The following is a 15,641-nucleotide window of genomic DNA, read 5'->3' on the forward strand; positions in this document are numbered from 1 at the left end:
ATTCCTGTGAACAATTTGTTCTGTGGAAAGAATCACGGTGATTACATGTAATCGCCTGTCTTTTTTTTTTTAGGGAAGCTCACAAAGATAATTCAAAAGTTGAATGTCCTTGGCAGAGCACTTGAGGACCAAACCCAAATTGCACCTATAATTCAGTTCCCAGAGAACAAAATATTTGAAGAGGCAAACCTGCGGCTTCTTTTATATGCTTCAGTTGAAGGGCTACCTTTGAGACCACTTACTGCAGGACTGTCAAACTCGCAGCCCGCAGGCTGGATGTGTCACATGCTGGCCACGCCCATGCCTAGTTTAGTGAAGGGGGGATAAAGCCCTAATACATCATGTGACCCTGCCATGACAACGTGAGTTTGACACCCCTGCACTACTGTATTGCCAGATTCAGCGTGATAGAAACATAGAAGATTGACGGCAGAAAAAGACCTCATGGTCCATCTAGTCTGCCCTTATACTATTTCCTGTATTTTATCTTACAATGGATATATGTTTATCATAATATGTTTATATATGTTGATCCTTTCCATGTCCCCCTTTGCAGTTACTTTTTTTTTCCCTGGCTACTTGCAGATGACATATCTAATACTTGAGGACAATGTGGACAACGATCCTTGTAAATTTGCTCTCATGAATCGGGAAACATCAGAACGGTTTATATTGCAGTCTGCCAATCCTGAAATCCAACAAGCTTGGGTACTGGATATCAGTCAAGTACTTGACACACAGAGGGATTTTTTAAATGGTAGGTATTTTGCTGCGCCATTGAAATAAAACCCAGGTACTTTGCAGTTGGCTGTAAAATCTTGATTGAATCAATGTCAACCTGTTATCAGTTACAGAGCCCTCTTATCATCTGTGTCATCCATAGTGAGCTACTGCAGTCTTTATATGGAACATGACTAGAAAAAGGCTAAATGCATGCTATCCATGTCACATATTAAAAACTAAATTGAAACCTAGCAAATTATTGATATATTACTATTGAAACTATTGTTATCTTAATACTAGTGCAGTATATTTTATCTTAGATCTTTATGTTATCACTGCTGTCTCTTAATAGATTGATTGCATTCACATAGGAATATACTTCCAATGCTGGTCAATGCAGATGACAGATTTATAACTTCCTGGTAACTGCCACCCAGTAAAACATTTTTTTAAACTCTTCACTGGACATCAGGTGGGGAGGGAACCAAACTATGACACCTGTGTGACAAATCATCATGGAAATCCTGTCATTATTTATTTGTTTGTTTGTTTGTTTGTTTGTTTGTTTGTTTGTTTGTTTATTGGAATTTTATGCCACCCCTCTTCAAGGACTCGGGGCAGTTTACAACATATAATAAAACAATGTATAATATCTTAAATCCAAATAATTAAATATAAAATCTTAAAAACCGAAAACCAGGAAAAAAACAGTCGTTTCCATTCAATCAACTTTCTCTCAACACATTCATTGGCCAGGGGGCAAGAATCTGATGGCCCCAAGCCTGGCGACATAGATGAGTCTTAAAACTCTTGTGGAAGGCAAGGAGGGTGGAGGCAGTACCAATCTCCAGGGGAAGCTGATTCCAGTGGGCCAGGGCCCCCACAGAGAAGGCTCTTCCCCTAGGCCCCACCAAACGACATTGTCTAGTTGACGGGACCTGGAGAAGGCCAACTCTGTGGGACCTGATTGGTGTCTAGGATTCATACGGCAGAAGGTGGTCCCGTTGGTATTCTGGCCCGATGCCAATACTTTGAATTGCATCCGGAAACCAATTGGCAGCCAATGCAGTCCGCAGAGTGTTGGAGAGATATGTGCATGTCTGGGCAAGCGCACGACTGCTCACGCAGCTGCATTCTGCACAGTCTGCACAAATTGCAGTTTCCGAATGCTGCATTATTTACTTGCATTCCAATATTCCAATAAGTTGTGCCATTTGCATGATTATATCAATACATATGTCTGGTCATTAAGGCTTCCTGTGGATATCATTTGGTTTTACAATAAGGGTTTTTTAGTTGTTTTAGTATTGGATTTACATGCTGTTTTTTATTACTGCTGTTAGCCATCCTAAGTCTACGGAGAGGGGCAGCATCAGATAGATAGATAGATAGATAGAGAGAGAGAGAGAGAGAGAGAGAGAGAGAGAGAGAGAGAGAGAGGGAGAGAAATAAATTCAGAAAAGCTAATGGAGAAATAGTGGTTGACCTCTTATTTCAATATTACAGGCAACCTTGTGGGGGCAATTATGCTGGCTCTGTTAAAAAGTGCTATTGATAACATGCTGTAAGCTGCCCTGAGTCTAAGGAGAAGGGCGGCATAAAAATCGAATGAATGAATGAATGAATGAATAAATAAATAAATAAATAAACCATCACTTGATTATATGCATATTTGTTTGTTTGTTTATTTTATGTTTTTATTTATTTGTTTGTTTGTTTATTATATTTATATGCCACCCACTCCAAAAAAGGAGTCACAGTTGAAATAGCCAGAAAGTTGTAGAGCAATAGTCCATTCATTCATTTTAACCTCGACCAGGAATATGTAGGGAAAAGGAAAGAACTTTTTTATTTCTTATGGTAGAAGTCTTCACCCTTATTTCTGGCACATATCTTCAGTAATATCATGACACTGATATGCTTTCTTCCTCATTTGGAAGAGACCCTTCTAACTTCTATAGAATATTAGTATTGGTGACCAATAGAAAACCGCCATGTGTACTAAGATGAAGCAATATTAACCAATAATACATCACCAATTTCGATAAACGTCGCAGTATTTGTTGCTTGGCGAGGTAGAGTCTTTAAACATTGTTTTATGCTAGTAAATTTAGTTTCGCCTCAAACCTGTTTAAATAAAGTGGATAATTTCTGCTACATTTGCGGTGAAGTTACTTTGAGTAACTTCACTACAAATCTTTATATGAAAACAAATACAGTGATACCTCGTCTTACAAAGACCTCATCATACAAACTTTTCGAGATACAAACCCGGGGTTTAAGATTTTTTTTTGCCTCTTCTTACAAACTATTTTCACCATACAAACCCACCGCCGCCGCTGGGATGCCCCGCCTCCGGACTTCCATTGCCAGTGAACCACCCATTTTTGCGCTGCTGGGATTCCCCTGAGGCTCCCATCCACGGGAAACCCCACCTCTGGACTTCCATGCTTTTGTGATGCTGCAGGGGAATCCCAGCAGTGCAAAAACAGGCGCTTCACTGGCAACGGAAGTCCGGAGGTGGGGTTTCCCAGCGAGGGGAGCCTCAGTGAAATTGCAGCATCGCAAAAACACAGAGGTCCGGAGGTGGGGTTTCCCATGGAGAGGAGCCTCAGTGGAATCCCAGCAGCACAAAAACGGGCATTTCGGCTGGCAAAAGGGGTGAATTTTGGGCTTGCACGCATTAATCACTTTTCCATTGATTCCTATGGGAAACATTGTTTCGTCTTACAAACGTTTCACCTTAAGAACCTCGTCCCGGAATCAATTAAGCTTGTAAGACAAGGTATCACTGTATATGGGTTTATATACAGTGAACCCTCGAGTTTCGCGTCCTCAAGCATCGCGAAAGGGCTATTTCGCGAGTTTTAAACCCGGAAGTAAACTCCACCATCTGCGCATGTGTGCGTAGATGGTGGAGTTCCCCAGCTGGGAAGCTGGGCGGCTTCCCTGGGTCTTTCCCCTCTTGCCCCGTAAGACCCCAGCGGCGGCGCGAGCAACGGCGTGGGCGGGCGGGCGGCACGCGCGGGGACACCCCAGCTCCGCTGCCCAGCTGGGGAGCGGAGCTGGGGTTTCCCCAAGCGCGCGCGCGCGTTGCTGGGACCGCTCCCCAGCTGGGGAGCGGATCTGGGGTTTCCCCAAGCGCGCGCGCGTTGCTGGGGCCGCTCCCCAGCTGGGGAGCGGAGCCGGGGTTTCTCCAAGCGCGCGCGCGTTTCTGGGGCCGCTCCCCAGCTGGGGAGCGGATCTGGGGTTTCCCCAAGCGCGCGCGCGTTGCTGGGGCCGCTTCCCAGCTGGGGAGCAGAGCCGGGGTTTCTCCAAGCGCGCGCGCGTTGCTGGGGCCGCTCCCCAGCTGGGAAGCGGCCCCAGCAACTCGCGCGCGCTTGGGGAAACCCCGGCTCCGCTCCCCAGCTGGGAAGCAGCCCCAGCAACGCGCGCGCGCTTGGGGAAACCCCGGCTCCGCTCCCCAGCTGGGAAGCAGCCCCAGCAACGCGCGCGCGCTTGGGGAAACCCCGGCTCCGCTCCCCAGCTGGGGAGCAGCCCCAGCAACGCGCGCGCGCTTGGGGAAACCCCGGCTCCGCTCCCCAGCTGGGAAGCGGCCCCAGCAACGGGCGCGCGCTTGGGGAAACCCCAGATCCGCTCCCCAGCTGGGGAGCAGCCCCAGCAACGCGCGCGCGCTCCCCAGCAACGCGCTGCGGGCGGCGGTGGAAGTAAAAACACCATCTGCACATGCGCAGATGGTGTTTTTACTTCCGCACCGCTACTTCGCGAAAAATCGATCATCGCTTGGGGTCCTGGAACGGAACCCTCGCGATGATCAAGGGTTCACTGTATACGTATTACGTTTTGGCGCATTATTTGCCTATTACCTGTAGTTTGGAAATGTAAAATGTCCATTGGATGAAAGAGCCAACTAACAAAGTTTCATTATTATATTTGAAGTCGGCATGTAAAGTTCATTAAGAAATGGCACATTTCATTTCTGCAACTAAAAAAAATTTGTAAGGCAGTGTTTTCAGTGATTTACAAAGGTCATTTGTGACCCATTCTAGCTTCTTTACATGATGGATGGGGAGATCTGCTGTAACACACTATATTCTGTTGTAGCATTACAGTCTCCAATAGAGTATCAGCGCAAGGAAAACAGCAGCTCAGCTGTAATGAGACCCCAGACCAGCCGGGCACCTCAGCCCATCACCAGACCCTATTCCTCAGGACCTGATAAGACTTCAAAGGCTACAATGCGCAACCCATCTCTTCCACCTCTGAAGATATCTACCTCCAATGGTAACACAGGGCATGAACAGCACCAGCCTGAGGACAGATATGAGCTGAGCAAGGTAATGGAACCAGGTCCATTCTAAATTTGGCCAGTTGTGGAGGTAGTAGTACAGTGGTACCTCTACCTAAGAACGCCTCTACTTACGAACTTTTCTAGATAAGAACCGGATGTTCAAGATTTTTTTGCCTCTTCTCAAGAACCATTTTCCACTTACAAACCCGAGCCTCCAAAACTGTAACCAGAAAAGGCAAGGAGAAGCCTCTGTGGGGCCTCTCTAGGAATCTCTGTGGAGGAAACAGGGCCAGAAAAGGCGGGGAGAAGCCTCTGTGGGGCCTCTCTGGGAATCTCCTGGGAGGAAACAGGGCTGGAAGAGGCAGGGAGAAGCCTCTGTGGGGCCTCTCTGGGAATCTCCTGGGAGGAAGCAGGGCCTCCACCCTCCCTGTGGTTACCCCAATCGCACACATTATTTGCTTTTACATTGATTCCTATGGGGAAAATTGCTTCTTTTTACAAACTTTTCTACTTAAGAACCTGGTCACGGAATGAATGAAGTTCATAAGTAGAGGTACCACTGTAGCTGTCAGCTGCCCCAAGTCCTTGGAGAGCGGCGGGATACAAATTAATAAATAAACTGTTTCTTGAAGAATCCATATTTGCTTGTACAGTGCATCAATCCGTATGGCATGATTTATAAATCAGAGTAGCTCACTTCACATAACAGAGTATTCCAAACCAAACTCAACAAAATTTGTTACGTGAACCAGGCTGTACATATATAATACATGCTCTGTGTAGTCATTAAACTAAGAAATATGTAAGTGTTTTTTTATCATAGTGAGAATACAGTGGGATGTCAAGGAAAAACCTAACAACCCACTGTATGAAGAATGAAGGAAAACTGCTAAAAAGTAAGCAATCTACCTGCTGGCAAACATTAGGCATTAATCATTAAACAAATGTTTATTGATGCCTTTACACTATTTGGCTCCCTCTTTTGAAAAAGTGATATAAGAAAAGGTTTCCTAGCTATTTGACCAACCAACCATTTTGCCTTTAAAATTATTTTTCTATTCTGTGAGCCTCTAGATGTGGATTTAAGTAATAGGCTGTCGGGAATTCATGCACTTTGCTTCCCAAATGAGAGTTTCAGGTTTGATCAACTGGAAAGATTAATAAACAAGGGACAAAAAATATAATAGCATGTTCAAGCCAACATTGTATTGTAATTTGCTTTAGATTTTGCTTCATCAGATCTTGAACCGCAAGGATAAAAACGTAGCCTTCGTTCTACTCAATATTGGCACTGGGTAATCTTTCCTTTGTGTCGTAGATAATGCTAGTACTTGAATGGTTTCCAGGCAATTAAAAAACAAACAAGCTTTGGACATCTTTTTTAATGGCAACATATGCTCAGATTCAAATTTGAGATGCGAGAATACAATACTGCTTTCATACTGGGTCTTTTATTCTCGAATTGCTACTACAGTGATCCCTCTATTATCGCGAGGGTTCCGTTCCAAGACCCCTCGCGATAATCGATTTTTCGCGATGTAGGGTTGCGGAAGTAAAAACACCATCTGCGCATGCGCGCCCTTTTTTCTATGGCCGCGCATGCGTAGATGGTGGAGTTTGCGTTCCCCGCCGCCCACGCAAAGGGGAAACCCCGATTCGGCTCCTCGCTGCTGCTGCGCTACCGAGCAGATCAGCTGCTGGGCGGCCGAAGGAACCTTCCCTGGGTCTTCTCCCTCTTGCTGGCGGGCGAGCGGCGGGCATCAGCGAGGAGCCGGGGTTTCCCCTTTGCGTGGGCGGCCGGGAAGACCCAGGTTGGGGATTCGGGGGGGTGCTGGGAAGCCCCCCAGGCCGGCTGCGACCTTTTAAAACAGCCACACCGCTTCCCAGCTGAGTCCTGAAGCCAAATGCGGAAGTTCGCCTTTGGCGTTTGGCTTCAGGACTCAGCTGGGAAGTGGCGCGGCTGTTTTAAAAGGTTGCAGCCGGCCTGGGGGGCTTCCCAGCACCCCCCCGAACCCGGGTTGGGGGTTCGGGGGGGTGCTGGAAAGCCCCCCAGGCCGGCTGCGACCTTTTAAAACAGCCGCGCCGCTTCCCAGCTGACTCCCGAAGCCAAACCCGGAAGTGGTTTTTTTTTTAATTAATATTTTTTTTAAAATTGCGATATAGCGTTTCGCGAAGATCGAGATCGCGAAACTCGAGGGATCACTGTATGTGGTTCGATGTTAATGGTCCAAGCAAAATCGCAATGATTCCATTAATTTCAGTGGGTTTTGTATTCTCCTTTTGTTTGTTTCTTCAGTCTGATTTGTGATACTCTTAAGATCCTAAAAGAATTAATGTCTCCATACCTTATCTTGTATCAGTGGATAAAATATTGCTTCAGTTTTTAAGTGGTGATTTGTCTACCCTATTTTGCTGGAGCTCCCAAGATGAAAAGTCAACCTTATGCCACAGTTTGTTTGTTTGTTTGTTTGTTTGTTTGTTTGTTTGTTTGTTTATTTTGTCCAATACACAATGAGGGTTTTAGTGGGTATATATCTATATACACATAGTAAAATACATGATGAAGGTTATAGAGGAGATACTCATAGTAAAATATATCTAAGAAATAATAGAAAAGAAGATAAAGTAATAGAATATATCAATGAAAGAATAGAAGAAGAGATATAGGAATAGAAGAAAGGTATAGGAGATATATAGTTTGAAGGCTGGCTCAGCCTTCCATCCTTCTGAGGTGGGTAAAATGAGGACCCAAATTGTGGGGACAATATGCTGGCTCTGTTAAAAAGTGCTGTTGCTAACATGTTGTAAGCCTCCCTGAGTCTAAGGAGAAGGGCGGCATAAAAATCAAACAAACAAACAAACAAATAAAGGAAAGGAAAGGAAAGCAATAGGACAGGGGACGGAAGGCACTCTAGCATAGTTCCCTCTAAGCTGAGCAGTGAGCAATCGCTCACTTAAAAATCATCATCAACTCAGAGTTTTCCAAACCTGCCCAGAAGCCGAGAGGGAAAGAGTGAGAGGGAAGGAGAGAGAGAGAAAGAGAGAGAAACAGATAGAAAAAAGAGAGGAAGGAAAAGAGAAAGAAAAAGAATGGGAGTAAGGAAGAGAGAACGAAAATCAAAATCTAGTTTGAAACTAGCTCAACTATTTAAGTGGCATTTTGATATTGATAGAGTTGCCCTATTATGAGCTCACTGTTATAGACACACAATACAGTATTTTATTTTGAAATTCTCTGAGGCAAAAGAGGGTGGGTTTTTTGTTTGTTTGTTTGTTTGTTTGTTTGTTTATTATTTCTGTGCCGCCCAGTCCCAAAGGGACTGCCGCTCAGACACTATACTTTTCTGCCCACCCCCCAAAAAAATTAGAGGGAACACTGCTTGTATCAGTGGATAAAATATTGCTTCAGTTTTTAAATAGTGATTTGTCTACCCTATTTTGCTGGAGCTCCCAGGATGAAAAGTTAACCTTATACCACAGCTTATTTATTTATTTATTTATTTTGTCCAATACACAATGAGGGTTTTAGTGGGTATATATCTATATACACATAGTAAAATACATGATGAAGGTTATAGAGGAGATACTCATAGTAAAATATATCTAAGAAATAATAGAAAAGAAGATATAGGAATAGAATATATCAATGAAAGAATAGAAGAAGAGACATAGGAATAGAAGAAAGGTATAGGAGATATAGGAGAGTAATAGGACGACGGAAGGCACTCTAGTGCACTTGTACTCACCCCTTACTGACCTCTTAGGAATCTGGATAGGTCAACCGTAGATAATCTAAGGGTAAAGTGTTGGGGGTTTGGGGATGACACTATGGAGTCCGGTAATAGAGAATTGCTATTCTCTATGTTTCCTCTTCAGAATGACTTGAGTGGGTGCAATGGAACCTCTTCTATGGTGGTCATCAAAGATTACTATGCATTAAAGGAGAATGAAATCTGTGTCAACCAGGGTGAAGTGGTCCAAGTACTTGCCATTAACCAGCAGAATATGTTCCTTGTATACCAACCTGCCAATGACCACTCACCAGCAGCAGAAGGATGGATCCCAGGGAATATCTTGGCTCCCCTCACTAAATCAACTACAGATAGTAGCGACGGAAGCATAAAGTAAGTGCTGTGTTGGATTCCCAGGGAGCAGTATGTGGATTTTTGAGGAAAAATTAAACACAAATGGTAGGATTTTCCTACTGATTCCTTAAATCTTCAGTGCCATTGGAACAAACTATGCTTGATAACACAGCATGGGGTATTCATCTTGGGATAGTTGCTTTTTTTTGTTGGGTTTTTTTGTGTGTTTTCCCCCCTTATAATTTATAAAATATTAAAATCCATAGACCGTTTAAAAAGCATGGTTTATGTTCTCCATCTTTTCCTAATCATGGACCTAATTGACTGGATTTCTATTTATCTTGTGTTTAAATAACATGTGTGTGTATGTGTGTAGACCCATACACACATATGTGAATGTGAAAGGGTGTGTGTGTATATATGTGTGCGAGAGATACAAACAAAACAAACATTGTTCTCCTCTACTGGCTTGAGTCCTGCTTCTCAAGGAAGAGATTTTATGTTGTCTATGGCAAATGTACAGTTTGTAACATTTTCATTTTGTTTTGTTTTTTCTGTTTGCATATTTTGTATAAATTTTTTTTGTTTGATAAATCCTCCCTTTTGCAGTACATTCCTGTAAAAAGTATTTTGCACTATTTAAAAAAAAATCCCATATTTGAAGTCAGATTGTGCAATATTATGGATAGTCGCAATGTTCATCATTGTACCTGTAATGTAACTAATAATTTTAAATGTACTATTTTAAATATGTAAAATAAATTTTCACTATGAGCATGTTTTGAGAAGATTATAAAAGGACCAATTTCTGACCTTCTTTAAGTTCTTTTTTTTCTTTCTATATTTTGTTCCTAATTTAATGAAATGTGAAATACTCTTTCCGGTTTTTTTGTCATTTTTGTTAATTTGAAATGACTAAATGCAAGAAAATGTTTTTTGATATTAAATACAAAAGGTACAATCCTTTTCCATAAAAACTGTTGTTGTTTTTTTACACCTGCAATTGTCAAAAGAGTATCAGCTTTCTCACACAAAGTCACCAAAGCTTGATTTTGCCAGTGGTAAATATTTCAATATTGTTATTTAAATGATGAAATACAATACCATGTTCCTTGCAACCAATCACTAAGCCTGGTTCTGATGCTGTCGTCCCAAGAACTTATACTATTAATTATAATACCCTGTTCTCCCCAAAATAAGACATCCCCTGATAATAAGCCCAATCGGGTTTTTGAGTGCATGGCAATAAGTTTAAGCGCTTATTTCAGGATTCAAAAAAATATAAGACAGGATCTTATTTTCGGGGAAACATGGTAGGGACAAAACCCAGTAGTGGGTTATTACCGGTACAGTAAAGTAGTGTTTCCCAACATTCGCTGGCTGGGGAATTCTGGGAGTTGAAGTCCAAATATCTTCAAGTTGCCAAGGTTGGGAAACACTGCAGTAGAAGATGGTGCACTGATAGCACTCAGTGAGCTGCAAGTGCAGCTTCCATTCTCTCGCATGTGCACGCATCCCAGTGTACTTTTGCTTCCTGCGCAGAAGCAAAATTTGCGAGAGGACACGCATGCATGAGATTTTGGTAATTTTATGTTTCTGCACATGCACAGAAGCAAAAAAATCACTGAAATCTCACGCATCTGCGTCGCCTTGCAAAGTTTTGCTTTCTGCGCATGCGCAGAAGAAGAAATATGTTGGGACATGCACATACGCATGAGAACTGAAGGAACCGGGAGCGGCGAGGATACCAATACCATACCAATTGCAGATATGCCCTTAGCCATTGTTTACTCTTGCTTTTTCATAGATACTAACCAAGTTCAACTCCAAACAGGATTTCTCTTTCCACCAAGGACGAAATTTTGATAAGAAGCAAGAATCAGTGATATCCGTGATTAAATACCAAGAAGAAGAAAAAGAATGGGCCTTTGAAGCGAGGCATAATCATTTTCTGTGTTAATGATTAGTAATGTGTTAATGAGAGTGGTCTGACAGTGGCAGCATTATATGGTCCAGTCAGTCTGCGCATCCCATGAGCATAGCTAGAAACTGGCAGTGCATAAAATACTTGGCCCTCAGTTCATAAGGATAATACTGAGGAATCACCAAAGTGATCACTGGGGAACCTCTGGGTCTGAGTCTTGCCAATTGTGTGTAATTAGACTGAATTGACAGCTGCTTAAATCTCAGTAACAGCCCAATAAACAGAGTTCCTGAGAATGGTAAGATGTGCTGCTAATTGCTCCCTTAAGTTAGTCTGTTTAGGACCACTTCATATATGATAGCAATTGACTTAAAAATGCTACTCCTGCACAGTGGTGCCTTCATCTAAGCCCCTTAATGTCTTGCTACAGAGAAAATGGTGTCATTTACAGCAGCAGCTTTCCAGGAATAAAGCTGCTCTATTATATTGCCCTTGATGAGACAAACACAGAAGCTATTTACCAGGCAGACAAAATACATACTAAAGATGGTGAAATAAGACATGGGTGTGAAATGCAATGAGACGCATACAAGGGAAGAAATACACAGGAAAAAACTACACAAAAACATACACACACAAAGTGAAACAAAAATAAATGGGAGTGTAAGGAAATTTGTCAGTGTAAAAATTAAGGCTATTGCTATAAGCTTTGGTATAAAGCTATATCAAACCTAAATTCAAATATTGCTCAAATGTCTTGGATTATTGAAACTTTTTTTCAGTTAATCTTTTTTAAAAGCCCATGAAATTGCTTGCACATTTGCACATGTTGTTTATAGCTATTAGGTGAAGATTTCATATTATTGTAGAATGGTGAAGGGGCAAAGAAATTGTGTGATGTTTTATGCATCCTGTTTCAGAGATGGGCCTTATCTGAGTGTATACTAGAAATTGAGAATCTTTGCCTCCTTATTACTATTACAAATTTAAACAGAAAGAGTCTGTTCTAGGCCCATCTAATTTCACCTGTTTTACTTCCTTTAATAATACCTTCATTCTTCCCGCTGGACTTTTGTACTCAAGTGGCTATTGTACTCACCTGTAATCTTAAAATATTTTTATCAGATCTATTATCAAAAGCCCTCCTCAAATACTTTTAATACCAGAGGTGGATTGTAACTTACCTCGCTTCCAGTTTGCTTTCTCCCACACTGCATGGGTGCTCCTCATTGACGTGTGAGCATGCACAGTCCCGAAAAAATAAAATCCCACCCAAAAAACTCCAAAAACAAGATGGTGACACATGTGCATTGCCAGAAATGTTGGCATCCACAGATCAGCACTGACCAAACCGGTTTCATGACATCCTTGTGACATCACCATTGAGTTGCTACTGGTTCGGGTGAACCGGTCCGAACCAGGAGAAACCCACCTTTATTTATTTAACTGCATATTATAAGAACAGGATCAGAACAGTTTTATATATATATTGTATTTAAAGACTTGATGCTGGAAAGCAAGAGAAGAGAGAAGATTACATAACTCCATTTATTTGGTGAATGTACCTATTGAAATAGAGGGGGGGAGTCAAAACCTTTTTAGAGTAAAAACCACAAGATATAAAGCCACCCATATATACACTGCTTGTTCAATAAGAATCCAAAAAACTGCTTAAGAGACATTTCTTGAAGCACCACCCCAAGCTAATAAGTATTCATTCACAGGAATTAAAAGAGGTTACAGGGAAAAAACCCAGCCAGACTTACAAGATTCTATTATTATACCCAATATTAATAAAAGTAGCTTTGGCCTTCATGTGGAGTTGATTTGTTATTGGTTTGGTCTACGTTGTGAGGCTGACAGTGGAGTACTATAATTAATTATATATAATTGAATTAAGATTAATTTCATTCCTGCCTTCACTCTGTCTGCTTTTAGAAACTCAGCACATCATTTGAAAGCTTAGTGCAGCCTTTGACCTAAACACTGTTGTTTCTGTGTTGCAAAATTGGAACAAATTACAACAAACCCTCATTTGGTCATTCATTTTCACTAAAGGTGCTATTATATAGCACAAAATATGTATTTTTAAATTCATGTACATTTGTGTACCGTTCTAATCATAGATCCTACATGTATATGCAAAAGCATTTACTGCCTCCTATTTTGCATGCTTGCTTCTATAGTATTATCCTGTTGCTCTTGCGACAATTGTAATACACTTTGTAAAATCACCTATTTGTATAGTATGTCATTCTGTTCCTGCATGAAGGAGGGACAATAGCAGGCTACTTGCCTTTTGTTTAAGTATTTCTTTTCATTTCAGTGCACTTTCCAAACCTACGAATATATTTGGAATTTGAAAAATATAATTCCTGCTAAAAACCTAAAATCCTACTTATAAATACTGTATATGCTTTCATGAACTAAATTCTGTATTTTTCCCACTTTACCTTTCATGTTGTTTTCTCTCTTCTACTTCCCCATCCCAAAGAATATCTGCTTACTGATGTCAAACCACTTTGTTCTTACCATTGCACAATACGAATACAGTCAATTTAATTCCCTCTAATTTAGAAGGGGTTTTTGGTTTGGCAAAACATTGTTTGACATTGGACTAATCAAATGAAGGCGGAGTAAAACATCAGGAAATTTAAGTATAGTGAAACTTGTTCCGGGGAATAGCCAATTCTGTTACTTTAATAAAATTGCAGTTGAACTTTTGATTTTTTTCTAACATGGTGCTAAACTCTGGAATATGGATCTATTTGTCCATGTTGGGGGCACAAAGATGTCTCTTTATTCCAATACTTGTTGCTGCTTGAAGTATTGGTGTCTAATACTTCACTAATACACTAAAGTTTTGCGTGTTACCAATTTTATATATATACAGTTTGCTTTTCCTCTGTATTTTAAAGACAACGTTTGGGTTCTCACAGGAATGACTGTATTAGAATAGTTTGACTTTCAGGTTTAAATATGTATATCCAAGTAGAGATATTGCAGGTGGCTTCCATCTCCTTGGGAGGAGCTGCAGAGATTCAGAACATGTATGCTCCTTGCCTTTCCACCTCCCTCCCTCTTCCTACTAAGACCTGCTATTTGATTAGTGCATTTTTTGGTATAACAGGAAGTCATGTTCATGGCATACCCTGCGCATGAGAAAGCGGGCGGAAAAGGAAAGCAGTGGCAAAACGGAAGCCAATGGCCTACGTAAACCCAAGGATATTCTGGGCAACAAAGTCTCTGTTAAAGTGAGTAAGGCCATCCGAAGCTGTTCGCTGCCTACTGCTTCTCATCCTCACTCCCCCCTGCAACATCCTCTCTGTGGACAGGAGGTGACATCTGGCTTTTGTTATTTTTTGGTTTGTTTGTTTCCCCTTGTTTTGCTTTTATTTTTAATTTCCTTTACTTTTTGGTAGTAGTAGCCATTCTGGCCGGCGTTTGCATGCAGGATTACAGCACAGCTTTTTTCTCCTCACCACTGGCATCCAAAACTGTAAGTAGAGTGAATGTATGTGTGTGCTCATATGCGTGCTTGCATGCATGTATATGTGCCCAGCGGGCGAGTAGTACTTTACTTTCAGTAGGGTTTTTTTAATATATATATATATATATAGCATCCCAAATATATATATGTGGTAAAAGCTCAAAAGAGTTGAATGGAACCAAAGCATGCGGCCTAAACATTGTAATATAAAATATATTGTATATATTTATTAATAAGGGGTAAGAAAACTTGAGGCCTAGTAAGCCAGGACAATGTAGTACAGGAAAATTATTTGGTAGGTCTCCTTTGTCTGCCTGAGGTCTTCTTACATGGCATTATAGGCTTTCAGGTCTTACGGAACTGTTCATCTTAGAGAAGCTACTATAGCATTCATATCAGAGCTTTTGCTTACTGAAAATTGCAGATGAAAGAAAACTCAACATGTTCCTCCTGTTTTTCAAGTCTGAGCTGGATATGCACTGCTCCAGTTTTTTCTCCTGACTTTGGCATAAGACCCCCGGTATTTTTATCTCCACTGTAGAAAGAATTCAAATAGCTTCCAGCGTATAACATAGATAATGAGAGAGAGGGAGGGAGGGAGAGGTAAGTAGGTAGGTAGGTAGATGATTAGATAGATAGATAGATAGATAGATAGATAGATAGATAGATAGATAGATAGATAGATAGATAGATAGACAGACAGACAGACAGACAGACAGACAGACAGACAGACAGACTTTATTTCAATTTGTACATTAATCAGCATACATTAAAATGAAATTTCTTTGTATTCAACTCTCGAGGGGTCACCACCTCCAATATAAACTGCATACACTAAATAGATAAACACAAATGTATGCATATACCTACATTTATATGGCAAAGAAACAACGCAGTCTAATTCAGATGTACTGTATATGTGTTTGTGGCTTAAGAGGTAGTAGCGAGGGCAACTAGCTTTTTCCTCCTCCTGTTGTCCCCAACTCAATTGGTTAGAAGCTACCGACGGCAACTAGAAAATACAGAAGACATCACTGCTGGTACCTATTTCCATTAAATTTTGGTTTGTTTATGTTACAGCCCAAACTTGGTTATTCTTCATTAAACAAGTATATATAGTTTGATATA

At 41.3% G+C, this 15,641-nt stretch overlaps 1 protein-coding gene across 8 annotated transcripts in view; it reads left to right on the plus strand.

Annotated features, from left to right (window-relative positions):
- Positions 1-15,641, plus strand: part of LOC139155638 (kalirin) — a 292,637-nt gene that overhangs the window by 231,378 nt on the left and 45,618 nt on the right. For 7 of the 8 annotated variants that reach the window (XM_070730856.1, XM_070730858.1, XM_070730878.1 and 4 more), the window contains 3 exons: positions 586-757; positions 4,828-5,060; positions 8,891-10,076. In XM_070730856.1, coding sequence (XP_070586957.1) covers positions 586-757; positions 4,828-5,060; positions 8,891-9,142 — 657 coding nt within the window. In that variant the 3' untranslated portion in view covers positions 9,143-10,076. Of the gene's footprint in view, positions 1-585; positions 758-4,827; positions 5,061-8,890; positions 10,077-14,153; positions 14,278-15,641 lie in introns of those variants that run through there. The other variant, XM_070730921.1, reaches the window with a different exon arrangement.

Source organism: Erythrolamprus reginae, chromosome 1 (assembly GCF_031021105.1).
Source record: "Erythrolamprus reginae isolate rEryReg1 chromosome 1, rEryReg1.hap1, whole genome shotgun sequence".
In the NCBI taxonomy this organism is placed as follows: domain Eukaryota; kingdom Metazoa; phylum Chordata; class Lepidosauria; order Squamata; family Dipsadidae; genus Erythrolamprus; species Erythrolamprus reginae.